Source organism: Sphaerodactylus townsendi, linkage group LG02 (assembly GCF_021028975.2).
Source record: "Sphaerodactylus townsendi isolate TG3544 linkage group LG02, MPM_Stown_v2.3, whole genome shotgun sequence".
NCBI classification, from domain to species: Eukaryota; Metazoa; Chordata; class Lepidosauria; order Squamata; family Sphaerodactylidae; genus Sphaerodactylus; species Sphaerodactylus townsendi.
Window position 1 is genome coordinate 20,985,126 of NC_059426.1, and position 27,651 is coordinate 21,012,776.

Here is a 27,651-nt window from a genome sequence, read left to right on the forward strand (position 1 = left end):
TTTGCTTCTTTCTGAGACTCCTCATATGCAACATCTGGAAAGGCACCTCTCTGCAGTGTTCAAAGGTGATGTGTTTTATGCTGTTTCCTTGCCTTCCTTAGCATTTCCTACTTATTTTTGCTACTAACAAAGGCTCTTGCCTCAGAATTCTTAGGTGGATCCAAAGAACAGGATGGCTTAACTACATCTGGTAAAATGACAATGGTGAGCATGTTGGAGGTGACTCTGAAGTAAAAGGAGGTCCTTCACTCTCAATAGAACAGTAGTTTTTTCTTAAACATTTAGGAGTTTAACACTGTAAGGGTTTTAGTACACTCCATTATCATAATGGTTTCCTAAGAATAATTATTCATAAGCATGATGGTTAGTAGATTTGTAAGTTTAATAGTTTCAGATAGGTACAGTTCTCCTTTCTCTAATGATACTTAAATAGACCTAGCTACAAAAGATTTATTTTCTCACTTGCCACTTCAGCTAATAACTTTCACAACAGATTTCGCTCACTTTCAACAGTGGTCGATTCCCCATGACCAAATTATCCCGTGATACAACAAAAATCACGGCTTGTGCAAGGACTCCCCACGGCTTGTGCCGAACACGGCTTCATCCCGGTTCTGGCGCGCGCTCTCCACCTTATCTCACGTTTTTCAGAAACCTGCATAGAAGTGCAGCTTTTTGAAAAACACACGCCGAAGCCGGTTCGGTGGGGAGAATCAGGGGACAGAGTCAGCTTATTTTTCCCGCCCTAGGGAGTGACGTGGAGCCTTCCAGCCAATCAGAGCACAGTGGGCTGTGTACAAAGCGCATGCAGCCTTTTTTTTGTTGAGCGCTGGCTGTGGCTACGAAGAAACGTTTCTGTGGAGAGGGGAACAGCACACGTGCGTAGCAATGGCTGGTTGAGAATGATGAATCTACACATCTATGAAGTTGTGTGCGAAAACAAACCAAGCGTGGAGCATTGTTCCCGCTCCAACACAATAGCCAATCAGAAGAAAGCTGTTCAAATGCAGAGGCGGGGAAATTCTGCCTACGCATCTACGTAGTGATGTAGCTGTGGTGAAAAAAAGTTTTTAAAAAAGTTCCTGCCCCAACACAACACAACAGCCAATCAAGACGAGGAAGAAAAGATCCACTGAGCAGATTGCTTGTTTGTGGGGAGTGTTGCATTGCTTGAAACCATGATAGACTTCGACTTCATTAGACTCATGCTGCAATGGGGAGGGAGAAACCGTGATTAAAAGATGCTGTATCTTTTTGGAACTGGGGTGTATCTGGCTTAATTTCTCAGTGGGAAATGTCTCAATTTCACCAGTACCTCATTATTCGCTTACTTTACTTCCTCCCTCTCTCACGCACCCTCTAAACAAACTTTCCCTTCAAACCCGTCAACTCTGCCTCCTTAACTACAGCTACCATCCAATCATAACACATTGTGATCACGTATCCAGTTCCTTTCCTTTTTACTCTTGAACCCTGCATTAAAAACCTCCACAACAAACATATAAAGCCCCACATTAAACCACAGAAATAAAACACACACAAAACAGTTTCATAGTGAAACACCACACTCACCATGTCAGACATATCTTTTGTACACCCACCATCTACGTAATACTCAAGGTCAACAGCTTTGATTTTACCATCATTCATGAATCCCACCTAAAAATAAAACAATGCAGTATTAAACATTACTAATTCTTTGAAACTTATTGGAATTTATTGTGTGGACTACAAAGAACAGGCATGAAGATTTGCTATATTTAAAAATAGGCTTTAATACTGCGTTTGATTTTCTTGCAATTGCTTTTGTTATAGGTTTTATACACTGAAAAGAAAACTGCTATGTTTTAACAAAAATATTATGCCATGGTTTTCTTGAAGTATGTAGCATCAGGTTACCACAAGATCTGTAAGACCCAGACAAATATTTTACCAGTCTTATTTATTGCTTGATCTCTCTCTCTCTCTCTCTCTCTCCCTCTTTCTCTCTCACACACACACTCTCACACAACCACAGCCTGAAAAGGGAGAATGGTCCCTGGAGAATGATCAGTATGATATTTGATCAGAACAAATACTCAGTTGCTAAAAGATGTCTGACTCTGCCATCCAACCTCTCAGTCCTGCATACAAAATATTCTTCTTTTCGTTACTGACTAGATGATATATGGCCCATATAGCTTAAGGCAAAGCAAAGTTTTGGGAGGACAGAGAGATAGAAATTTCAAGGACTTACATCACAGAATATACAAATTTCAGGTCATAACAGAACTGCATGGATAACCTTGTGTGTGACTTAAGGTCCTCAGAGTCAGTATTACTTACTTTATATTTCCCCAAAAAAGGGCTTCGGCCTCCAGTTATGAACATGTCATCATCTCGTTCCATAACAAAACGTACTGGACAGCCAGTTCTAAGTAAAAAAAAACCAGAAATGGACTCATGCTAACTTCAGGGTAAGCAGATAGGAGGACAAAGATTCAATTCAGATTAATTACTTGAAAAGATCCAATACTCAAAAACTGAAAAGTACTGAAACATTTCTGCTTATCACTATTCGTAAAACCATCTGCAAAAAATTTAAATCCTGAATTAAATACTGTATTAAAATGTAGATTACTCCCCCCCAGTATGCCATCAAGAAAAACATTAAATTAAAAATATTTTTAAAAACTCAGGTCTATTATTTACATTGAAAATTGTGATTGTTGGAGGGCTACTCTATCTCCTGACTACCTTCCTTTAAAACCTTAGTTGTACTAAAATTTAAATAAATACTTCAGAGACAGAAATTTTCTCTTCAGATGTATCAGATCTTTTTAGATTTACAGATACCCAACATAAGGATTTACTATTTTCTTCTATTGACATGGAGAACAGGATCGGGAAATTACATTCTAATATTTTCATGTTAGACAGTATTCTGATTATAGTCAGAGCTCATGAAATATTTAAGATCCCTGAGCAAATCAGGAACATTATTAGTAAATTCAAATGCAGTCCAAAGATATTCTGGCCACAGTTTGTCCCAGTTTTCAGGAAATGGGTATCATAAATTCAGAGAGGCATCTTAAACAAATGGGAAAATTTATGTAGGAAGTTTCTAATATTTTTCTTAATAGAAAACAGAAATATCCACCAGTAAATATATTGCCTGGTAGTAATCTCAGGTGAATCTGATTTGTGTTGGAATTGCAGTAACGTAAGAGGTGCTGTGTTGCATATGTGATGGGAATGGGAATTTGTCCAAAATTTTTGCAATATGAACCCCTGAAACTGAATCAGATCATCAGTTCATCAAGATCAGCATTATCTACTCAGACTGGTAATGACTCTCCAGGCTCTCGGGTTGGGATCTTTCATATCACTTACTACCTAATTCTTTTAACAAGAGATGCTACGGATTGAATTTGGGACCAGGGGCGTGTAAAACAAAAACCTGGGTAAAAAGTTGGACTCAGATCTGAACTTTTTCAGGAAAATCAGACTATTCGGAATATTTGGAATTCCCCCCAAAATTCAGGTCCATTAGACCCAAATCCAATTTTTACCCCCTTTCCCCATCTCTCCTTCCTCTCGCTCTTCTCAAGTCCAGTGGTGGTGGTGGCCACCTTTGAGTCACCTGTGAAGGCTAGAGGGGGTGGCAGTAGCTGGCTTGGCTGGCAAATCCCTCATGCAGCTCTGTGTCTGCTGCCACCTGCAAGTCCCATGCGGCCAGCACAGGGATGCACTCAGGGCCTGTTTGAGATAAACCCTGCACGCAGCTCTGCATCTGCTGCCACCTCCGACTCCTGTGTCGAGGCCAGATGTGGTGGCCCATGTAGGGCTGCACTCAACTGAGCCAAGCACCATGTGCAGCTTGGTGCCAGCTGTTACATCTGAGTTCCACATGGAGGCTGGAGGTGGTGGCTCTCAGGTAAGTGAGGGGGAGAGAAGGGAATGGGGAGGGGAGAGGGGATTCAACCCAGTTGTTTTTTTAATGATGATAGGACTGAAGCAGCTCAGTTGAGACCCACTTTATAGAGCCCTTTAAATGCTGCCATTTTTTTGCAGGAGAACCCCCCCCCCCAAATATTGATAAGATATTTTTCACTTTTTTTAAAATTCAGCTTTGCCAAATACACACTCCTACTTGGGACCTTCTGCATGCGAAGCATATGCTCTGCCTCAAAATACATCCTCTCCCCATATTATATAGGGAAATACAGTGAGCTATAGATGACCCAAGGTCACCTAGCAGACTTCATGTGGAACATTGGGGAATCAAACCCGATTCTCCATATTAACACATCTTAACCACTACGCCATGTTAAAAGAAACAATTATTGCCGGCAGAATGATATTAGTTCAAGCAGCAAATGACTCCAGGAAAAAAGTGATTACACAGAACAGTGGTCCCCAAATTCTTTGGGTCTCTGATCACCTTTGGAATTCTGGGACAGGGTGGTAGACACAATCATAAAATGGCTACCACAGGAGGCAGTGCCAATCACAAAATGTCATGGACTGAGGCTACGTATAACTCTAAGAGTAAATCTTCAACATTTTACGCAAAAGTTCTGTTTAACAGGATGCCTTTCAAAACGGTATTTTATTGCATACACACAGCTCACATTCAGTCATGCAGCAGAAGATCATTGTGCTGTTGTTGAAACTGATCCCAAAGCAACATTTTTAAAAATCTGCTAAGCCAATCAGATCTCCATTAGCCAAAAGCCCTGCCAAGCAAAAAGCCATCTGGCCCTGCCTACTTTTTAAAAGACTTGTCAGACAGCAGCAACAAGCCTTTATTGACATAGACAACAATACAACAATAGTAAAAAAAACTTATTAAAAAACATATACAGTACAGGAAATAAGTGTTAAGTGGAAGGAAATCTACTGGCATTTAGTAATTTCCAGAAGAAAGTCTGCCACTATCATACAGAGAGAAGGATCAGGATTGACCAGCAAGTAGTGTAGTCTAAATAAATCAGGGAGATCGGGTAAATGTAAAGGAGTAAGATTCACATACTTGGATCTGATTTCCTTAAATCTGAAACAGTGTAGTAATTGGTGGGTCAGAGATTCAACTGAGCCATCATTAAGCCGGGAGCACTAATCCCCATAGCCTCTTGCTTGATTGTTATTAAATCTGCCATGTGTAACAAGGCAGAGGCATAACCATTAAACCTGGCGAGCATTGTGGCTCTCTCCATTTGAGGCAGGGAGTTTGATTAAGCAATACAGAGTAGTGTGCCAGTGATCCTGTTCAAATGGGAGAGAAAAAATACAGGAGGGGAGCATGTTTTCTTAGCTCATGGCGATTAGGGTAGAGAACTCTCTATCCAATAGTTGACCTTTTAATTTTCTATAAGCTTCTACAGGTAGGACAAAGGAGGCAGGGTAGAGATTCACTACTGAGCTCTTGATCCAATAGAAGCCATTTTTTCTTTGATCATGGAAAACCAGGGGTTGGAATGGGTGTCAGAGAGCAGACAGGGGACCAGGAAATTACAGTCCAAGAGAAAATGAATTCGCAGCCAGAATCTAAAAGCCCTCAGCCAAGAATCTAAAAGCCCTCAGCCAGAATCTAAAAGCCCTCAGCCAAGGAGTTTTGACCTAACTCCAGACAAAGGGCTGCATAGGGCACGCAATTTGAGAGTCCAGTTATCTTATGAAAAAAATTGGATTGAAGGGAATTCAAGGAGTGGTTGATAGCTTGAATTCAAATTGGGACTCGGTAAAGCAATCTCGAGGTGACTTTGGCATTGAAAAATTTGAGGGCAGGAGGGATAAAGGAATGGCCACAGCTGTAAAAGAAATGTAGTGATGCTGACATACTGTTAGATGTATCTAGGAGAGCGGCCTTCCTATGGGTTGCCCATGAAAGGTTATAGGAGAATGAAAGGCCAAGGTACTTATAGCACTTAACCTGTTCAATTTGGGTGTTATTCATTGTCCATGTGAGCTTCTTAAAGTACCTATAGAAGACCAATACCTTGGTTTTTTCATAATTAATTGTCAGTCTGTTGGATTCACAGTAATCCACACAGCGCCTCATTAAGCGTCTGAGGCCAACTCTGGATCGAGAGAGAAGGACAGCATCATCTGCATAGAGCAGAATTGATACATGGGATGTACCCAGTTTTGGGGCATGGCTGTTCACTGCTGGGAGAGCAGAGGGTAGGTCACTTTAGAAAAGATTGAAAAGAGTGTGGGCCAGGACACAGCCCTGTTTGACCCTTATGGAAACTGAAATACTATCTATCAAAAGGCCTTCGTGGGAACACTTGATCCTGCAGCTGGTATTTGTGTGCAGTTGCCTAATTAAGACAGGAGTCTGGCATCAATGTTGAGGGCAGCCAGTTTTGCCCAGAGAAGTACTCTCAGCACGGAGTCAAAGGCAGCCTTTAAATCAATAAAAGGCAGTGTAGAGTTTGTTATCTGCATTTGATGATTATTTACTGAAAGCAAGGTGTAATAGCCACCAAAGTAGTCCAGAGGAAATTTCCCCTCTGAAAACCTATTTTGTTCGGCCCCCACTGCACCAGGCTGGGAAAGCCACAGCTACAGAAGTTTCTTGAGTAACAATTCCAGCATAAATCCTTCCCCTGCCACTGAGAGGGAGGCTGATGGAATTGTGTTGGTAGGCGGGCTCTGAATGACTTCCTTTTTTATGAATTGGGAAACACAGTCGAACCAACCAAGTCTTGGGTAGCATACCTGAGGCCTGTTTACACTCACAGGTAAAAAGAGTGGCCAGGATAGGGGCCCCACCAATCAGGCCATAAAATTTCAGAAGGTCTACAGATTATAGAATCAGAGGCCAAGGAAGCTTAGCTTCCTTTGGGGACTCCCAGCAGCTCAACTACTTGAGATGAGAAACGAGGCCAACTCGGCAAATCTAAAAGGGATAGGTGAGGGAGATTTGTGCTTAAAATATCTGTCTGTTAAAAAAGTTTTACTAAAATAATTAAATACCAAATATCAGAGGTAGCCTGAGTAGGGGTAGGAGGCTTGCTTCGGTTAAAATTATTCAAGGACAGCCCAGAGTGAAAGCCTGGGTGTTAGAAGTTACTGCAAAGTGGAGATGTTCCCATTGAGTGATGATATGTTCCACAGTTTCAACCTAATCCAACTGGCGAAAGTTATTCCTACAATTTGTGAAGTAGGGCCGAGGAGGAGTCCTAGTCTCCTGGCGCCCTAAAAGTTCCGATATAAGGAGGCTGAATTTGACTATTGTGCTCCATGCACTCTCTATCAAACAAAGGTGTTCTCTTTCTGTTTTTGCTGTGTTTCCCCACATTGGATGTCGAAAGACCAGCCACAATTTGTTTAAGAAGATCTTCAAACCAGGTAATAGTCTCCTGGGGGGAATCTGCAGTGAGGATAGAGGATTTAAGGCTGGCTAAGCTAGGGGAAATGAGTAAGTTTTGAGTGGCTAAGGCAACTTGTCAGGCGTTGTCAGGTGATATTGTGGACCACAGATGTATGGATAAGATTACAACTGTTAAATGTATGTTATGGAAAACTTGGACCAATGATGAATTTGTAAGAACCGGTTCTCCTTTCATAAAATGTTGAAATCTATATAATCCACTGAGCATAGTAAAGCAAGTATTAGAATGTATTTAATACTGTACAGATTTATTTATTCCTGGATTCTCTTTTTACTTCCTGTGAACCACCTAAACCAGGGGTAGGGAACCTGCGGCTCTCCAGATGTTCAGGAACTACAATTCCCATCAGCCTCTGTCATCATGGCCAATTGGCCATGCTGAGTGAGGGCCTGTGGGGGCCATGGTTCTGAAGCTATCTGGAAAGGGCTGTTTCAGCAAGCCAAGGAAGAGGAAGAACTACGATGAAAGGTAAGGGTTGTTGGACAGTGGAATACACTGCCTTGGAGGGTGGTAGAGTATCTTCTTTTGGAGGTTTTTAAACAGAGGGCTGGATGGTCATCTGTTGGGAGTGCTTTGATTGTGTATTCCTGCATGGCAGGGGGTTGGACTGGATGGCCCTTGTGGTTTCTTTCAACAGTATGATTCCATGATATTGTATTCTGATATTGTATACTGTGATCATGGTGGATATATTTACTTTGATGAAATCCTTTCAGGAACTCAGGTATATTATTTGCTGCATGTACATATATATAAGAATTGGTGAGAATTTCATATTTGTTCTTATCAGAAGGTAATGAAAAAAGAAATATATGCAATAAACAATGTAAATTATTACCTACACTAGACAGACAGCCTTTTTTTCTACACAGGATGTAACCTGTTTATCTACACTTCTGTAGATTTAATTAACTTCTGTTAATTTTATTTAAAAAATAAAAACATCAAATATATGGTCAATAGTTGACTACTTTTGTTGTTCCCAGAACCGTAGTTGAGCATTTAGGAGCAGATCTAGTGTTATTTGAACCTGGCTGGCAATGGTCACTCAGAGTGCCAAAACTGGGGACAGGAAGGGGCATAAGGACAGTCCTTTTCCCCACTCTCAGATTTTCAGTGCAGTCCTAAACAGAGTTTTCACCATTCCAAGAAGATGGACTTCAATGGGCCTAGAAAATGACACCTCTGTTAAGAATTACACAGTTATCTCAAGCCCAAAGAAGGCATCAGTCACTGTTTCAAAATTTCCATAAGATCATGGACAATTGCAGCTCTTACTTGTGGGTTGCTACTGCTGCGGCAGCGGCAAAAAATGAAGGCTTTGTCATTTTCCCACCAAAAGCTCCACCAGCTCGTGTCATCTGGCAATTGATCCTATTGGACTGGATACCCAATGTTGAAGCCACCAGTTGCTGCAAGCAAAGAGGAAGCAAGCTTTTACACAGGCCTTTCTCATAATATTTACTACATGTTCATTCCAACCCTCCACATTTAATTTTATCTTTTTGCATTTCCCATACATAAATACTGAGGAGGAGGAGGAGGAGGAGGAGGAGGAGGAGGCGACGGTGGCGGCGTGGGTCGCTAGTTTTCCCTGTGCTAATTTCCCGGGAGAGATTAGGGCTTCTCAGTGGTTATTAGTATCAGAGAGGACAAAGGAGAGGCACACATATTGTACACATCTTTTTTTCCTTATTAAGGATAATATCGCCTTGAAGGGAGTCATTTAAATCACAAAAATGGGGGGTCCTGATCCTAATTGTGTCTCCCCAGGACTGGCTTTTATTCAAGTAAAAATACATTGGGACTAAGGTTGCCAGCTCCAGGTTGGAAAATTCTTGGAGATTTGGGGTCAGAGTCTGAGGATGGTGCAGTTTGGAATGGAAGGGAGCTCAGCAGGGTACCATGCCATTCAGTCAGAGGTGTATCTGTGGAAAATGTAGCCTGGTGCAAAATCTCAGTTTTCCGCCCCCGCCCCTCGATTGGGTGGCCGCCCTCCCGCACTATGACTAAACAACTTTTTTTGCACCAGGTCTTGAAGTCAGTGTATGGATCCTGTGGGAAGGAGGAGGGGTGGGTGTGGGGTGGGTGTGATTTTCCGCTCTCCACGTGACTAAATGGCTGCAGCCTGGGGACATTTGACCCCATATGTCCCCCTGAGCGGTATGCCCCTGCATACAGTCCACCCTTGAAAGCAGCCATTTTCTTCAAGGGAATTGATCTCTGTCGTGTGGAGAACAGCAGAAATTTTGGGGGATCTCCAGGTCCCACCGGGAGGTTGACAGCCTTAATAAACCCATCCCATTGCAGATCTCCCACATAGCATGTAGTCTGACTCTTATGCCTCTCACACCACAAAGAGATTTGTGGAACCTTAAGGGCTAACTAATATATTATAATTTCTGCTTTTTCAGGGCAGAGCTCTTTGCATCAGATAAATCAAGTAATATTCGCATGTACGCAGTTGCACGTAGAAGTACAAGTAGATTTATTATGCAATCCAAAGGAGGGAGGGCTGAAGCTGCACTAGAAGCAGAAGGAGCACCACACCAATGTCTGTGCCCACTGCATTGCACAAAGTTGCGTGGACACCGCCGTTAAGCTGTTTACCTTGGTGTTGCCCCAGTGTCATGGGAGGTGTTCTGGCGGTGTTCCCAGAGGTGGAGCTGAAGTTAGTGGGCTCCCAGTGAACTTTCAGGCCGGCAACACCCCCTCTCAGCAGCGCAGACTTATGCCACCCAAAAGTCTGGTGTAAGTCGCTTTATGCTATCTGGCTGGCCTAACGGCCGTAATAAATATCTATCTATGCTGTGGGCTTTCCCAGGGGAGTAAACGTTTTCAGCTTCTCCCCTCCTGTGATGCTACTTGTTTCTTTGGAGGCAATGTGGTGGTGCCATCCCCAATTGCCACTCTACCACACCCCCTTGGATTGGGCTGTTGGGAATTTTTTGAGGGGTGAGAGATTATTATAAAGTGCAATTATAAAGCACAGCAGTCCAAGCAATAGGGGTATTACACTACATTGCAGAATGCAAATGAAATTAAGATTCAGTCCAAAAGCAAATGGTCCAGACAAAGAATATAATAAACCTGAGCAGTACAAATCAATCCAAATGTTTATAGGAGACTTCCTGAAGGTATGTTTTACCTAGTTTTAAACCACACATATGCACATATATATGTAAAAAAAAAAAAGAAATAGTAAAACCAGAAATAATAAAAAGAGAAATTAAAACATAGGGCAGGAGGGAAGGATCACCAAGGGATTGCCAGATGAGGCAAAGAAGTCTCCACTTGCTGGAGAAAGACAGCCACAGAAGGAGAGAAATGGATCTCCCTGGTGAGAGAACTCCAGAGTTTAGGTGCCATGATTGAGAAGCAACTGTCCTCAGAAGGTGCAACCAAAGCTGGGTTTCAGAAATTGACTGTGGCAATCAGGTAGGTTAGTAAGGGAGTAAGCAGTCCCTATAGGTATACTATAGGTATACTACAGGGACGTAGGTAAGGGGGGGGGGTTGTTGGGTTTAAACCTCCTCCCATTGCATGTTCGGCAGAGGCAGGCGCAAGCCAGCTGGAGCCCGGGAAAGAAAGTCTTGCCTCTCGCGAGACTGCTTCATGAGAGGCGAGACCTACTTTCCCAGGGTCCAGCTGGCTTGCAGGCTGGAGATGGGGCTTGGAGAGGCCGGGGGCAGGGCCTGGGGAGGCGTGGGGGCCATGGCCTTACTCCCTGAGCCCCGCCCCCTGAACCCACCCCATAAAAAAATCTATACCTACATCCCTGATATACTGGTACAAATTCACATAGGACTTTATAGGGTTATACCAAAACCTTGAGTTGTGGCCAGAAACAGACTGGAAGCCAGTGCAGACCATGCCTTTCTCATACTAATGTAACACTTCATAACACTGTCGTCTGGCTCCAACCTGCAGCTACACCAATATGAAGAGAGCAATTCAATGGTTCTTGATTTACCTTTTAGGAAATTAAGTAGAACCAATCACATTACACAATAAAAACCAGACATTAAATTACAGTTATTGACATTGTTTTGATATGTGGTGTCTTTCTGTTTATGTTGGTGGGAGATAGTGTATGGGCTGATTCATTATTAGCCTTTTCTGTGTTGGTGTACTGTCAATTGTAATCTCACAGGGTTTTCAAGGCAAAATGTGAAAAGAACCTGTCCTTGAAGGGAAAAACAGTCACTCAGGTGAGTTCATAGAAAGGCTGTTCCAGCATCCAATCACCTTTCAGAAGGGGATGAGATGCTGGAGGAAAGCACAGGGGAGAGGAGTTCTGCCTCAGGGATAGAGCTGTGACAGTTCAGGTCTGGCTCGGGAAAAATAGCAGACAGTGAAAAGTAGCTCCACCTGGTGGTATGGCAGAGCAGTTTAGCTCTATCTCTGGGAAAGAAGGTTAGGCCTGTCTCTGGTGATGAGCAAACCTTGTACAATGTAGTCTGACTCTGGGGAAAGGGCAGGCTGATGTGGGTAGAATTCTGTGTGCGAGAGAGGATCCAACCTAATGGCTACTCATAATGAAAGTCTATTTGTACTCTCTGAAGTCTTAACCAGTTTAAAATTTTGTGCCTCAGCCAAGTTTCTACTTCGTCTACCTGCAGACCTGTGAGGCTGGTTTGTTCCTTTAAAGCAAACCTGCAAATTAATAAATGTTTTTAGTTTTTTATACATTAATCCAGCCTCAGTGATCTCAATAATCGTCTTGTACACCACAAAATTTACCTCATAGCAGTGAACCTGAATCCTATATACTCACTGCTTGTGAGTACCTGGAAACTGAGGAGAAAGTTTATAGTTCAAATGAACCTGGAACTGCAAAATCTTAGGAGGCTGTGTGCGTCTCCTCAGTAGGGAAAAAAAAGGCTTGTCAAAGATGGCCCACCGTTGCCTGCCACTGCATGGCAACCCTGGACTTCCTTGGTGGTCTCCCATCCCAGTCCTAGTGAGGGCTAACCCTGCCTAGCTTCCAAGACCTGAAAAGATCAGGCAGGCCTAGGCCATCAAGGTCAGAGCATACCACTGTAGCTGCTGGCAAAGGTTTGGCATGATGACAGCTCGAGACTTGAGTTACCTGCACATTCGAAGTATCCTGTGTAGAGACATAGACTATCAATTCATTGTCCTCTTTTCTCGGAATGACAACAGTAGAATTTGTTTCAAGATAAAAATGTTTTTGTCCTCCAGTGTGGCTTTCACCTATAAAGAGCAAACCAAGAGCAAAGCTCTTGAGATAATCTTAACCATTTCCCCACTGTTTATCCAGTTTTCACACTGGATATCCACACCAGATATTTGCACCTGAAAACACTGTCTCCAAAAGTGGCCAGAATGAGTAAATGTTTATCTGAAGAGACTGATGTATAAATTGAGTGTATGTTATCTGTGAGCCAAACTCCAAGATATGTTTTTGGGTGAACTGAGTCTTTCCCTGAGGCTATCCAGAAGCTGCAAGGAATATCTCTTTAAAAATGAAAGAGACCCCCACTTGGTTCAGAATTACAATTTAAAGCAGGAAGGGCTTCTGGTTTACTCCTGTACAATTTTCTCAAGCTGCAAAGGCCCCAACAAAGGGGAGTGTTCTGCTTAGTTTCTGAGCTGCTTGTGTAGTATTCCTGGCACACGCATCACCAAAATGAAGATGATGTTTTAGTCAGGAAAATGGCCCTGGGGAGAAGCCCTTCCTCCAGACTGAATTGGGTTCCCATTGATTTTTTTAAAATGCCATGCCCTGCAGGTGTTGTGTGGCTGTGGGCAAAGTGAATTGGGTCTGAATTGTATAGTTTGACCATGAGAATACATGGGTAAAGGTAATTTTGCAGGTGTCTTATTTTAACACAGAAATTAGCCAGGCCTGTCAATCACAATCAGTGGGACAGTTAGCAGTGATTTTAAGATGAGGTGATCTCTTGAAAACACAAATCTAGGAACTCTGGAATGAAACACAGTTTATTTTTTTAACTCCCTCACATGGAAGCTCATTTTGTCTGGGAACCTACTAGATGGTAACCTGTACTTTGAACTCTGCAAAATTCACATCATAAATTAACTAGATAGATAATGAATATGAAGAAAATTTCACAACTTGGGACAGTTCAAATTGAAAATTTTAAGACCTGCAGCTGAAGGATACTGGAACCAATTGACTAAAGGGGATCCACATAAATCTTTGTGTGTGTGTAAGGATAGCTATTATCAAAGGGTAACAAGAAAAGTCTACTGAAATGGGAGAGGAAAACTCACAAATAATCAATAAGTACCATGGGAATGGCTCAACTCAGTCTGACCTGTATTAAGACCACTGAAATATCTCATTAAAAACTTTACCTTCAATAATTTGGTCAACTGTGTAAAATGCTTCATCAACATTTCCTTGTTCTATTTTCCTTTCTTCTATGAGGTATGAATTATGCCATATGGCATCCTGCAATGAAAGTGAAAACATGACATTCAATCCTAGAAGAGCATAGAAAAACACAACATTGCCATCTTCATTTTGTTTTTCTTTAGTTATGTGTAGTATTTTCCTAGTAAAAGAAATTGCCTCAGACTTAACTTTATAGCATCAGGTGGAAAGCCCAGAGGGAAAGCCTGTTGGGGCTGGTCCACACCAGTGGCATGGCTCCTTGCTTCTGGGGGCAGTGGGAGTGTCAGGCAGATATGACGAGAAAGGTCCGTCCTGCCCACCCTTACTTAGCTGGGCAGCCATGTGCATCTCATTCTCTCTGGATGAATTCTTCTTAGTATTTTCCTAGTAAAACTGCATTGAGTTAGCTTCTGCTAAGGAGCTGGATCATGCCTAACTTGACCTCCCTGAGATTTACTTTCCTCTGTTGATCATATCCCTAATGTTCAGATGTCACCCTACAACAGACTTGATGAACAAGAAACAAACAAGCAAGCAAATAAACAAAAAAGTACGTTGGCTAATCTCAAACATCAAAACAGCCTAAGCCTACACACTTTTGTTTGACAGGGTTCAGAGGATTTTGCATGGTAGGGTATTATTCTGAATGCCATGAATATGTATTGTGACACTCAAGTCATCATCCTCATATTGCCATATTTAAGCGTCATATAAACTCTTTGCAAATATGTACTGAAAATGGGCAACAATATTCCTGAAGGAAGCTGTTGGCACATCATAGTGATGCGAGTGTGAGAAAGCATCTTTAACTGTGAACTTATTAACTGTGCCATCCTAAGCTGGTATGCTCAGAAAACTTCACAGGCCTATTTGTTGGAATAAGCGACTTTTGCATGCCTGGACAATGGAGGGCGCTATGTATTTTTAAGCCGTTCTATTATTTGCTCTCCATGTCTGGGCCCTGCCCACCAACTCCTCCTTCTTCACCCTGCAGCCATTTTTCTTTCTTCTTCTGGTTTTGCACCGAGCACATGTGATGGCTGCTTGCTCCTGCTGGAACTTTCTCACAGAAGCAAATTCTCACTTGCACATACGATAGCATGTTAGAATGCCCACTCGTGATAGGGAAAGTTATCTCTTCAGTATAAGGTTTCTATCGATCTGCTTTTCACCCGGAACAATGCTTGTGATCCGAAGTTACTTGAAATAAATGTAAGCTTTCCTTTTTGTCTATATGCTTGTTCGGAAGAGCTCCCCTTTACTGCACTCACACACAGGGCTGGGCTGAACCATATTCAAACCAAATTTCCAACACTATTCACAAGGGCTGATTCCCTGGAAAGTGTGCTTAGAACGACACAGTAAGTGTCATTAAACAAGGCTCTGGCTCAGTTCAGACATCCCATTAAACTTGTTTAATTTAAATACATTTACTGTGATTGCCTGAATGGAGGCTTCTTTGCTAACAATGGTAAGTTAGGGTTCATCAAAACAGGTGCGGGAATTTGTGTGATTTCTGAATCCTGGTTGAATCAAGGATTAACCCTGACCTTGATTTCTGCCAAGCTACAGAGGGAAGCAGTGGAACCAGTAGCCACTTGAGACAAATCAGGGTTTGAATTATTATCTATGAACTGAATCCTGTTTTTATAAATTAACTTCAGTTAAAATAAACCACGGTTTGACATTATGTCTGAACATAACTATTATGTCTGAACCTCGGCATCTCTCTGTTCTAAGGGGAGAATAACACAGGTATGCATTAAGGATTGCTAAGGCCATGTACATGAAATGGCTCAAACAGTATTGTCAGGGTCCCCCTCCAGAGTACCGCGGGGGAGCCCTGATGCCTTCCCTCCAAACCCTACCTGGGGTTCTTGTTCCCGGCCTCACCCCTGTTCTAGGGAGGGGTGGTCAAACAGTGGGGCCTAAACCCCCTCAGGGCCCGCCGGGCCTCTCCACACAGTTCCCCTTGGAGAGCCTGTTCCTCCCACAGGACTCCCCTTTGTTTCCCCGAGGGAGCTTGTTTGCTCCACAAGTCTCCCTGTCACAGAACTGGGGGGCCTGTTCTCTCCACAGGCCTCCCCCACTCCCCTCCTGTCCCTCAGCTGGCCCTTCCCAACCTCTCCTTCTCCTTCCGCTCCCCAGCCCCTCTCTGCACACCCTTCCTTCTGCCTCCTGTCCCACAACTCTCCCAGCTGCTGCCGTTCTTCTCCTTTTATCCCCTCGCTTGCCTCCCACGCTCATGAAAGGGCCCTCTCCTTGCAGGCTCTGCCTTCCTCCAGACCTCCAGGCCTGCCCTGTCATGCCGGGCCGAGCCCGGGAGGACCGCATCCCACCCGGCGCCGTCGTGTGGGCCGAGCCGCGAAAGTCCCGCGAGGCTCCCTCACAGGAGAGCTGCCGGCCAGCAAGTCCCTCGGCGGCAGCGCCAAAGCGCTGCGGGGCGTCACTCCCTCGTCGCCGGGGCGAGCCCGTCCGGCCGTCCCCGGTCACTGCCTCCCCCTCCGAGCCAGGACTGGCCGCATGGGGGCTTAGCACGGCAGGTGGGCCGGAGCCCGCCGGAGCGTCCAACGGCGCGCCGCCGGAGGGCTCTCCCGCCCTGACTGTCTGCCGCCGCCCGAAGCCCTCGGCCGCCCAATCCAGCAGCTGGGGAGGCATCGGGCGCGGCGGCGAGGCGGCCATCGAGTCCGTGGCCAGCGGCGGCGGTAAGTCCGGGAGGGGGGGGCTCGCCGCTCCCGGACAAGTATGAAGAGCTATAAAGGCTACTTAGCATTATACAACTGGGTGCAGAAAGGAAATTGGTATGAGTTATATAATCATGACATTAACAAAGGCAGAGAGTACCAGTAGTTTCTCTGAGAACCAGGTCTAATTCAAGACATTTCAATTCAATCTAATATGTAGATGATGCCTTTTGAAACTCTGTGATTCAGAAACTTAAAATGCACATCATATAAGCTTGTTGAATTTCCAATGCTATCCTATAGAGTTACTCCAGTTTCTTCTTCAATAAAATGGGCTTAGGCTGGAATAACTGTGTATGCGATTGTTTAACAGTGTACACTGCAGAATCAGAGATCACACAGATATCACTTTATTGAAAGAATGGGTTGACTTCCATCTTATTGATGACTTCCATTTTATTGAAAGAATGGGTTGACTTCCATCATGGTGCACGAGGGACACAAGGCCTCCCAGTATAGAGAGATCTCTCCGCAGCCTGACTCTTGGGTAGGAAGAAATGGGAGCATGTGCTGACATGCAGATGTCAATTCCCATAAAACTTAGAAGTGACACAGTGGATGCTCTATCACAGTGGATGCTCTATCAATTGGCTATGCTGGCAGGGGCTGATGGGAATTGTAGTCCATGAACATCTGGAGCACCATAGGTTGGCTACCCCTGCTCTAGCATTTACAAAAAGTCTATGGTAAATCTAGAGAGTTTTTGTAAATGCTAAAGTGGCAACGCTAGCACACCAGACCCCTGAGAGTTAGTATGGTATAGTGGTTAAGACTGATGAAGAACTGGGTTTGATTCACCACTTCTCCACATGAGCAGCAGACTCTTATCTGGTGCCCTGGATTTGTTTGATTCTGGTGGGTTTTCTGGGCTGCGTGGCTGTGGTCTGGTAGATCTTATTCCTAACGTTTCACCTGCATCTGTGGCCAGCATCTTCAGAGGTGTATCACAGAGAGAAGTGTGTACAGTGTCCAATGGATTTGTTTCCTTGCTCCAACACATGAAGCCTGCTGAGGGACCTTGGGCTAGTCACAGTTATCTCCAAACTCTCTCAGACCCACCTACTTCACAATGAGCCTGTTGTGAGGAGAGGAAGGGAAGGAGTTTATAAGCCACCTTGAGTCTCCTTACAGGAGACAAAGGCAGACTATATATTCAAACACTTCTAGTCTTCTAATTTTTCCTGGGGAGGTTACCAACTGCAGCTGGTAACCCTACGGTGAACTGATTTAGTGTAAACTTCAAAGCAAAAAATGAACATTCAGGAACACTTAACTGAGAAATAATAATGATGCTAAGTCATCACATCTGCTTATGAATATGCTGGATCATACCAAGTTTCATCAAGTCTAACACTGAATCCTCAGCTGACACTAGATGGTAACACAAGCAACCCAAATGTAGCCTACCTGAAGATCATAATTTAGTTTCTGCCACCCATACTTTATTTATTGTGCCTCAGATACAATTCCTCTCTTTTCCCCTCAGTTCTTTAATCAGAGGCTACATTATCCAGTTCTTTGTTGATCATGATGCCACCTTGTAAACATTTGGAGATTTCCATATAGTTCTTCCAACAAGTCAGATGCACATAAGATACCTCAGAATTTTATAAAACAAGACCGATTTTTACCTCAATTGTCAGAATCGGTTCCAGGTCTCGATACCGTATCTTCACTTTTCTGGTGGCTTCCTTTGCAAGTTCATAGGTCTCTGCAACCACACCACAGATAATGTGACCAATGTATATTACCTGCATGGCATAACCAAGCAACAGAAAGTAAGGTGAACTGCTTCAACGCAATGGCAGCAACCGTGCATTTTTAAACCAGTCCCTGTAAACTTCGTTCAGTCTAAGGAAGCAATTTTCCACGTTCTCAGTAACCCTGAGGTTCCTTGCTTCCCTGAGAGGCAACTTGCCTAACTCTGCTGGTATTCCCCTGTAATGTGCCACCGTAATAGAGTATTGTATTCCAGAATGACCATGCTTTGTTTGTGAAAGGTAAAAGCAAAGCCCCTCAGCCTTGATTAGTGCTTCATTTGACTGACTGTGCATTCTAGAACATTTTTCAGATTTTTCTGCAATCCAGTTGTTTACTAGCAGACAAAATGATGTGGAAAAGATACTCTGATGAAACCTGACATTTTAAGGTGAACACGAAACAAGCTCTCATGTGATCCTTTCTCAACATTCTAGAAGGCTCTTCTGGCTCAACAAGGTTAAGGGCCCCCCTCAGTGGTAGCTCAACGGATGGCTGCAGGGATGGGGAAAGATGCAGTTGTGGGATTCAGCAGGTTCGCACCACTTCGGTAGAACTGGTTGTTAAAATTGCGCTTGTAAACAACCAGTTGTTAATTTATTTTAATCCCACCACTGAAGAAGAAGAAGAAGAAGTGGGGGGTGGGGGGGGGGCGTGGGGGGGGGGGGGGGGGGTGGGGGGGGGGGGGGGGGGGGGGGGGGGGCCAGTGGTGGGGCGGTGGGGGGGGGGAGTGCGCGGGGGGTGGGGGGGGAGGGGGTGGGGGGGGGGGGCGGCGGAGGGGGGGGGGGGTGGGGGGGGGGGGGGGTGGGGGGGGGGGGGGGTGGGGGGGGGGGGGGGGGGGGGGGGGGGGGGGGTGGGGGGGGGGGGGGTGGAGGTGGGGGGGTGGGTGGTGGGGGGGGTGGGGGGGGGGGGGAGGGGGCGGGGGGGGGGGGGGGGGGGGGGGGAGGGGGGAGGGGGGGAGGGAGGGGGGGGGGGGGGGGGGGAAGGGGGGGGGGAAGGGGGGGAGGGGGGGGGGGAGGGAGGGGGGGGGGGGGGGGAAGAAGAAGAAGAAGAAGAAGAAGAAGAAGAAGAAGAAGAAGAAGAAGAAGAAGAAGAAGAAGAAGAAGAAGAAGAAGAAGAAGAAGAAGAAGAAGAAGAAGAAGAAGAAGAAGAAGAAGAAGAAGAAGAAGAAGAAGAAGAAGAAGAAGAAGAAGAAGAAGAGTTTGGATTTATATCCCCCCTTTCTCTCCTGCAGGAGACTCAAAGGGGCTGACAATCTCCTTGCCCTTCCCCCCTCACAACAAACATCCTATGAGGTGGGTGGGGCTGAGAGAGCTCAGAAGAGCTGTGACTAGCCCAAGGTCACCCAGCTGGCGTGTGTGGGAGTGTACAGGCTAATCTGAATTCCCCAGATAAGCCTCCACAGCTCAGGCGACAGAGCTGGGAATCAAACCCAGTTCCTGCTCTACAATGTCTGCTCTACAGAATTAATATTTTCACTGTGCAGTGTTTCCCGTCTGCTGCAGTGGGGACAGGAGTCCCTCACTGTACTCTCTGGGTGTGTTCACATATGTTTTGCCATCCTCCTTCTCCTGGGAGACTATAACCAATTCAGAGCCTCCATCCTTCCAGTCATGGCTGATATGCCTTCATCCATATAGAGATGAGAAACAGGGGATGGGACATATTGTGGTCTAAACCTGCAGAGAACTACAAAGACCCCAATGTCTGCTCTACAGAATTAATATTTTCACTGTGCAGTGTTTCCCGTCTGCTGCAGTGGGGGCAGGAGCTGAAGAACACTCTTCTCTGACATATTCCTGCCTGGGAATTGGGATCACAGGGAAAGGCCCGCTTGACTGTCCCATCAGTCAAAGAAGTTTGTTTGGTAGACACACAAGAGAGGGCCTTTTTGGTGGCATCTCCATGATTATGAAACAACCTCCCCAGGGAAGTGCACTTGGCCCCTTTCCCTTTCAATCTTCAGGGAACAGTTGAAGCACCGCCTTCTATTAAGTTCAGTAAATTGTGCTTATAATTTTATCTATGTCATAAGCCTTCTTGAGCTCTGTAAGGCAGAACAGTGGCTAACAAATGTTTTACATGAAAAAGTAATAAATACATAAAGCCAGAAGTTATTTTTCTTCAAAAGCAACTGAATTCAGTTAGACGAACAGTGTTCACATTATTAGGACAGTTGTAAATTGGTTGTAGGTTTTTAATTGGTCTCTTAGGTAGACAGAAAAGTATAGAAGGCCGACAGCAAAGAATACCTCATCTTCAGCAAACACTTTCTCATGTTCATCGCCATTTTTCCCTGGAATATCAGCAGCTGATACCACAGTGACCACCCCTGGTGATTCTAAGGCCTCAGAAGTACTGATGGATCTGGAAAGGAGTATAAAGGTCCTCAGGTAACAACAAGGATTAATGGTAAACTGAACCCTTGCATCTATATTGCTGTTTATGATTCAAACAAAAGCATTCAAGGGCTAAAATTTGGTCACAGTTTTCTCACTCAGGCTCTTAATTTATTCACTTACAGAATCTTTGCATGGGCTCGTGTGCTGGTTACCGCAGCCATGTAGAGCTGTCCGTCTATTGGACCAATGTCATCAGTGTAGACAGCCTCACCGGTGGCATGCTTAATCCCAGACTGATGCATGACGGGACGCCCCACTGGATCCTGAGGTGGTTGCTGAGGATCCACATCCTGTTACAGAGTAAGGAACCACTTATATCAATCATATTGTATAGGGGAACATAACTTAGATATTATAAGGGGTGGATCTAACCAGCTTCCAAGGAGCTTTTTTCCATCTTATCTCCAATGATGGAGAAATGCTTATTAATCTGGAGAAAGGCTTCCATCCTAGCTCAGTGGAATGGGAAGACAGGTAGAATCCATCCCATCTACAGAATCCACTTGGCTACAAGAGCAGGCTGAATTTACTGGCTAAATATTCATTCATTCATTCATTCATTCATTCATTCATTCATTCATTCATTCATTCATTCATTCAATTTATACCCCGTCCTCCCCCGTAGGGCTCAGGGCGGCTAAATATTGAGTCCAGGACTTGGAGGATGCCATTATTCATGGGCACAGCTTGAGTTTGCCTAAGGAAACCAGTATAATTGGCACCATGTTAATTCCCCCAGAAGAACCAGCCAAAGTGATTATTATGCAAAGTAAAGACCCACAGACAAATCAAACACCATATTTGTGCAGGGAAGAGATAAAAGCGATATACAGTGTTAAGCAGATTCATCGTAGTGTTTCTAATGATGCTTACATGTCTGTCATCTGGCTAAGGAATAATCTGTAGCACAGGATAAGGTTATTGCATCTTTGTAGAAAGTAATGCTTGCTTTGGAATACTGCCACAGCCATTAAGCATCCTGGTTGTGTATATGTAATATTCTGTTACCAACAGTGGTCTCAGTGATATTCTCTGTCTCATGTGGCAGGATAGCAGTTCTTCTACCCACTGTGAACGTTCACTGTACTAGCTGGTTCTTTAAGTAGACCTGATCAAGGGATTTCCTCCATGATTTCTTTTGGCAGGTTCTGGCCACATACTGCTTCAGTTTATTTTTGTTCCTTTAGTTTTCAGCTTGTTTCCTTCCCCCAGATTTTCCTGGCTGTTTTGAAATCACCTTTACCTTGATGTTTTTCTGGAAGTTGATTCTGAGTTGAGTTTTTTCCTAGTGTGTAACTTTTCTTTGTCCCGCACACCTCAGGCCTACTTTTCAATGATTGTACTATTATCATCATTGCACCACTCCTTCTCCCCCCGCCCCCGAACAAGTGATTCCAGGTTTTTAAAATAGCCCTAAAATACTAAAATAATCTTGTAGTTTTGTAATGATAGTTAAAGCAGACGGCCTGAATTCCCAGCTTACACTCTTTAAAAAGTAAGTCTATCCCTCTTCCTTTGCAGAGATTTGCAGTTCTCCCTGCATCTCTTCCTGCACCACTTTGTATTCTTTCTGTCTCCTAAGGGACCTGCAAGAAACAAAATGCATCTACTGGTCTCTCCTGTGAAAACCCTGCCATATTACTTGCCCACACATGATGCTGGATCACTTGGTTACTTGTGATAGGGAAAGGGATTTTTCTTAGATTAGGCTTCTCTCTCTCCTTTTGATTGCAATATGGATATGAAATGAATCTATTTCAATAAATGTAAGTTTTGCCTTTTTACAACATACTTCTTTGGAATTTATTTACTGCAGACAATACCATGCTTCAAGGATTATGCAATTTTGCTATATTAACTAACATACGTCTCCAAAAAATTATGTATGTTGCCAAAGCAAAATCTCCTGAGTCTAATTATAGAAAGGGGCAGACTGGACCTTCTACTCCATAGGAAGAGATTGTTCTGATTGGTCCTGGTGTGGCCAAAGATGGCCAGGGACAAGCAGAGCCGAGTGAGTCCCCTTTAGTGCTGTCCATAGTGCAGGGTGCACGGAGATCATGGCAATGATAGCAATGGGTATAGGCATATCCAACACTGCAGGTATCACTTGGCTCGTGATGGTCCACAGCTGCTTTAATATCTCAGTCATCTTCTGGTCAGAGATCACAATTCCAGGTAAGAAGGGTGACATATATGCTATGAAAATAACTCCACTGACCTGATACACTTGCACACCCCGTGGGGGATGCTCAACGAACTCATCTAAGGCACTCAAGTTTTCCTCTGGCAATTCAGGATATTTGCATGGGTACTGTAGAAAGAAAAATGATTCAACAAAACAATGGATCACAAAACTATTTCCAAAGCCTGATTTTATGGGGAAGATGATGTTTCAAAAGCAGTCCTATCAACTAGAGTTGGTCGATACCAGCCAGATTCGTTCCAGTTTGGATTCAGACCAGATTTGGATCAATGGGCTCGGATTCGTAGAATTCCGAATTTTGCAGATTCGGACTGCCCCGAATCTGTGGGAACGTCCAAGAATTTCGGATGCATTTTTAAATTTTGGTGTTTTTTCACATTTGGGCCTGCAGGGGGCACATTTTAGACATATTGGCACCAAAATTTCAGGGTATCATTTGGTTACTGTCCTGATGATACCCCCCAAGTTTGGTGCAGTTTGGTTCAGGGGGGCCAAAGTTATGGACCCCCAAAAGGGGTGCCCCTATCCCCCATTCTTTCCAATGGGAGCTAAGGAGATGGGACTACCATTTTGAGGGTCCATAACTTTGCCCCCCCTGAGCCAAACTGCACCTAAGCACACAGAGGTATCATCAAGGACAGTCTAATGAAACACCCTGAAATTTTAGTGCCGATATGTCTAAAAATCTTTGTTTCCCTACGAGCCAAAAGCACAAACATAAAAATAAAAACATGGTTCGGCTGCTGATCCAAATCATAAGGATTCGGATCAGATGGGATTCGGACAGTTCGGATTCGGACCCTACTCATCCGAATCTGCCTGAATCAGTGCAGATTCAGTCTGGACCCGGATTTGGACTGTCCGAATCTCCAACCCTACTATCAACTTGTTTTGTTACCATCTGTAACCAGTACCAGAAAGTCACCTTGATTGGCTCTTCATGTAGGAAAATGTCTATTTTTGCTATTCCTAACAAATATTGTCATATTTAGGCAAAGGCATGTTATTGGGTTTGATTAATAAAAGAGAAAAGACAACAGATTTCGTGGCCCAGGAATAGATCTGATTTATACAGGGACTCTTTCCTACATGGATAAAAAAATGAGGTAAAAAAGTGAAAGAGCTGTTTGTTGGAGTAGTGTTCTATAACAGGGAAGGAAAAGGCCAATAAAATTTGGTGGAGAGGGATACTCATTTTTGGCCACCTGCAGGGTCATTTGTTACATAAAAATGTGAATGCCATAGTAGAAACACCGACTAATCAGGAAAAATGTGTAGCTTGGTTTGCTTTTCTATCTTTAAGAATGGTTTGTGTATGCATGTGCCATCGTTACAGCTGACTATTGGCAACTCTGTAGGGTTTGCAAGGCAAGGGACATTTGGAGGTGGTTTGCTATTGCCTGCCTCTGTATGGGCTGAGAGAGTTGTGGGGTCTGAGATAATTGTGACTGATCCAAGGTCACCCAGCAGGCTTCATGTGGAGGAGTGAGGAACCAAATCCAGTTCTCCAGGCTAGAGTCTGCTGCTCTTAACCGTGACTCCATACTGGATCTCAGCAAACAGGGCTTATTCGCATTAGATTGCAGAAACACAAAAAGTGAAGTTTTGCACAGAATAGAGATGAACACGTAGACCAAGCCACTATAATGTTATTTGTTCTATGCAAACTTGATCACCACAGCACAGGTGACAATTGATCAAATGATTGGGGGGCAAGGGTGGAGGAAGTGAGACTGGTCTGCTTTTGAGCCTTTACCTTTACCTGAGTGGCAGAGGCTTATCTGGTGAACTAGACGTGTTTCCTCACTCCTATGTCCCTGCTGGGTGACTTTGGGCTAGTCACATACTTTGGGCTAGTCACAAGGAGCTTGTAAGCCACCTTGAGTTTCCTTACAGGAGAGAAAGGTGGGGTATAAATCCAAACTCTTCTTCTAATTAGAAAATCCCCCCCAAAAAGGGCAAACAGTATCTCTACTTAGATCAAGCCACTGTTAAAAGTGAAAAATGTTTTTTCTGAATACTCCAGAATGGCCAAGACTGCTCATGTGGAGAAGGAAACATCTTTCGTGGTCTAGGCTACAGCATACTCTAGAATGCTCATATGAAGAAGGAAACATCTTGTGTGACCTAGGCCCGACCATCCACCAGTCTTGTCTTTGCTAAGAAATAGGGCAAGCCCAGATTTCTAGGACAGGACTTGCCTGTAGGGAGCTTATCATGATGTGTGGCTGAGTGAGCACACTGTGAAATAAACCGTCAACTCTACAACCACAGAGATGCGCCAGGTGATTCTTACTTACCAGGTACTTTAAATCCTGCAGCACTTTCAAATAGAATCTGAAAAAGAAGCTGACAAGCAGAGTTCGTCTGTATTCTACTTTTCCGCCTAGTGCTGAAGGAGATAGTTGAATTTCTTCAAGAATGAGCCTATAAGCTTCATTCAGCATCTGCTCATTCCATTTTCTGAGGGGAAACAATACATACAAACACATGCTTACTTAACATACTGAAGATTTAGACATTTTTGCAGTGTACACTGTGACTGATCTAGAAGCAGGCAGAAACAGAAAAGCCAGAAGTTAAAGGGTTCAACCCTCAGAGAGCCTGAGAGGGTGTTAAACCCTCAGAGAGCCTGAGAGGGTATTAAACCCTCAGAGAGCCTGAGAGGGTAAGTGACAGTCTGGGAGTAAGTGACAGGTTGAGAGAATAAGAGACAGACTGAAACACTTATAGCTTCAGACAGGATTTGAGGAGTTCAGCCCTGAGCAGTGGCATAGTAGAAAATGGCACCCAGGATAAGCATTACTGGCTCACCTCCCCAAAGTCCACGTATTAAAAACTGTGTGACAAACTGACATCTTTTCTAAAAACCAATTACCTTCTATACTGAACTTTGGAAACACTTTAACTATGCTGGCGAATACACACACACACATTCACACTTGTGTGTCTGTGTGTATGGAAAAGCTGACCAGCCTCAAAGAAAAGAAAATCTTAGGACATTTAGGGAACATTCATTGGCTTCTCGTATTGGGAGGTGGGAGAATTTACCCCTTGTGATCTCTGGCCTTCACATACACAGGTTAACATTTTACTTAAATGCAGCTGCCCTTAATTTGATCAGAATAGCAGTCTTGGAGCGGGGGGGCAACCCAAAGCCATCTCTGTGTGAAAATCTATAGCTATTGTGACAGGTGAAAAACAATCTCTTTAAAACCAGTGGTACTGATATGGTAACTATGGGCGATTTCCCACTGGCGATTATTCCTGGGATAGTCACCCGAAATATGCCGAACCATGGAACACAGATCAGTCCCGTTTCTGGCTCCCCCCCCCCCTTTTTCACGGGATTTTCCTGGACCTGCTTGTATATGCACCTTTTTGGAAAAAAACACTCCAATGGGAGCTAATAGGAAATGGGGGCTACACATTTGAGGGTCCATAACTTTGGCCCCCATGAACCAAACTTCACCAAACCTGGGTGGTATCATCAGGAGGGTCTCCTAAAGATACTCTGAAATTTTGGTGCTGCTAGATTAATAATTGCACCCCTGATAGCAGGCACCCCCCCAAGGGGCAGGCCTAGATGTCTTCACTAGAAACATGCTGCAGTGAGGATGTTGGAACCTGGATAAAAAGGTGCTGATTCTTTTGAAACTAGGTTGTATCTAGACTAAATTTTCAGTGGGAATTCGACCTATGAAAATTTCAGACAAATGACCCACTATGAGAAACTGGGGTAGTTAAAAAACTGTGATAGCCAGTTATGGAATAAGTAGATAAGAAGATGAAACCAAGTGGATACCAATCTCAGATGGCTTGTCAGGCAAATCTTGTAACCATTTGCATTAGTTTAGTGGGATAGTGGTTATACTTCCCACTAATATTTCCTCTTGAATCTATTAGCAATGTAAGTGACTAAAGCTCTATTTAGGAATAAGAACGAAAGGAAATGAATGTCCTTATGATACCAGAACTGTGATACCAGAGTTGACCTGAGGAGAGAACTGATGGGATTCCTTGCATTTTTTCATATCAGGGACTGAGATAGGATATCCCACACAACAACTCTTCCAGGTAGGATCTGCTGGGCCACTTTTAAAAAATTCACATTGTGGGTCGATCAATGGAGCAATCGACCCATGAAACTGATGCGGTCTATTGCTCTAGTAACAGACCTCAGCCAGAAGCCCACACACACCAAAAAAGGCAAAGGGTGGTAGCCTGGGAATGAAAAGGAAGCAGCAGGTAGTCAAAATGACTGATCAGCTCAGCATGACTGGGAAGACCTCACAGCAGGGGACCTCCGTTCCGAACAGAAAACCATGAGAAAACCCCACTGCGAAGGAAACAGCTGGGCAGTGGCGTAGCTAGGGAAAATTGAGCCCGGGACAAAATCTGAGTTTTGCGCCCCCCCCCCCCCGCATATGGGCAGCGCCCCTCCCCCTTCCCCACCATGACCAAACACCATCACATTATAGAACATGCCCCAACACATGAATCTGAACACACCCAGTGCTCCCTAGTTTAAACAACATTGAAAGTGATGCTATTTTTTGGAAGGGGGGGGGGGATCCTGAAACAACATCACTTTTAATGTTGTTTTAGGCTGAAAGTAGATTCTCCTTTTTTAAGGTACCTTAAGGGGCTCACAAGGCTCTCTGGTTAAACAACTTTGATAGTGATAACAAACCATCCACCCAAACAGCACCATTGTCAGAGTTGGTTGTTGTGGAGTTTTTTCTAAGCTGCATCCGGCTGTGGTCTGAGTAGA

At 44.1% G+C, this 27,651-nt stretch overlaps 1 protein-coding gene across 1 annotated transcript in view; it reads right to left on the minus strand.

The window, feature by feature from the left end:
- The window catches only part of LOC125427247 (aldehyde oxidase 3-like), a 78,890-nt gene that overhangs the window by 27,701 nt on the left and 23,538 nt on the right, over positions 1-27,651 (minus strand). Inside the window, exons 15-24 of the mRNA XM_048486427.1 lie at positions 25,178-25,340; positions 22,893-22,985; positions 20,792-20,961; positions 20,522-20,636; positions 18,143-18,262; positions 13,728-13,824; positions 12,475-12,599; positions 8,661-8,794; positions 2,326-2,413; positions 1,573-1,659 (exon numbers count right to left, since the gene is read on the minus strand). Coding sequence (XP_048342384.1) covers positions 1,573-1,659; positions 2,326-2,413; positions 8,661-8,794; positions 12,475-12,599; positions 13,728-13,824; positions 18,143-18,262; positions 20,522-20,636; positions 20,792-20,961; positions 22,893-22,985; positions 25,178-25,340 — 1,192 coding nt within the window. The remainder of the gene's footprint in view (positions 1-1,572; positions 1,660-2,325; positions 2,414-8,660; positions 8,795-12,474; positions 12,600-13,727; positions 13,825-18,142; positions 18,263-20,521; positions 20,637-20,791; positions 20,962-22,892; positions 22,986-25,177; positions 25,341-27,651) is intronic.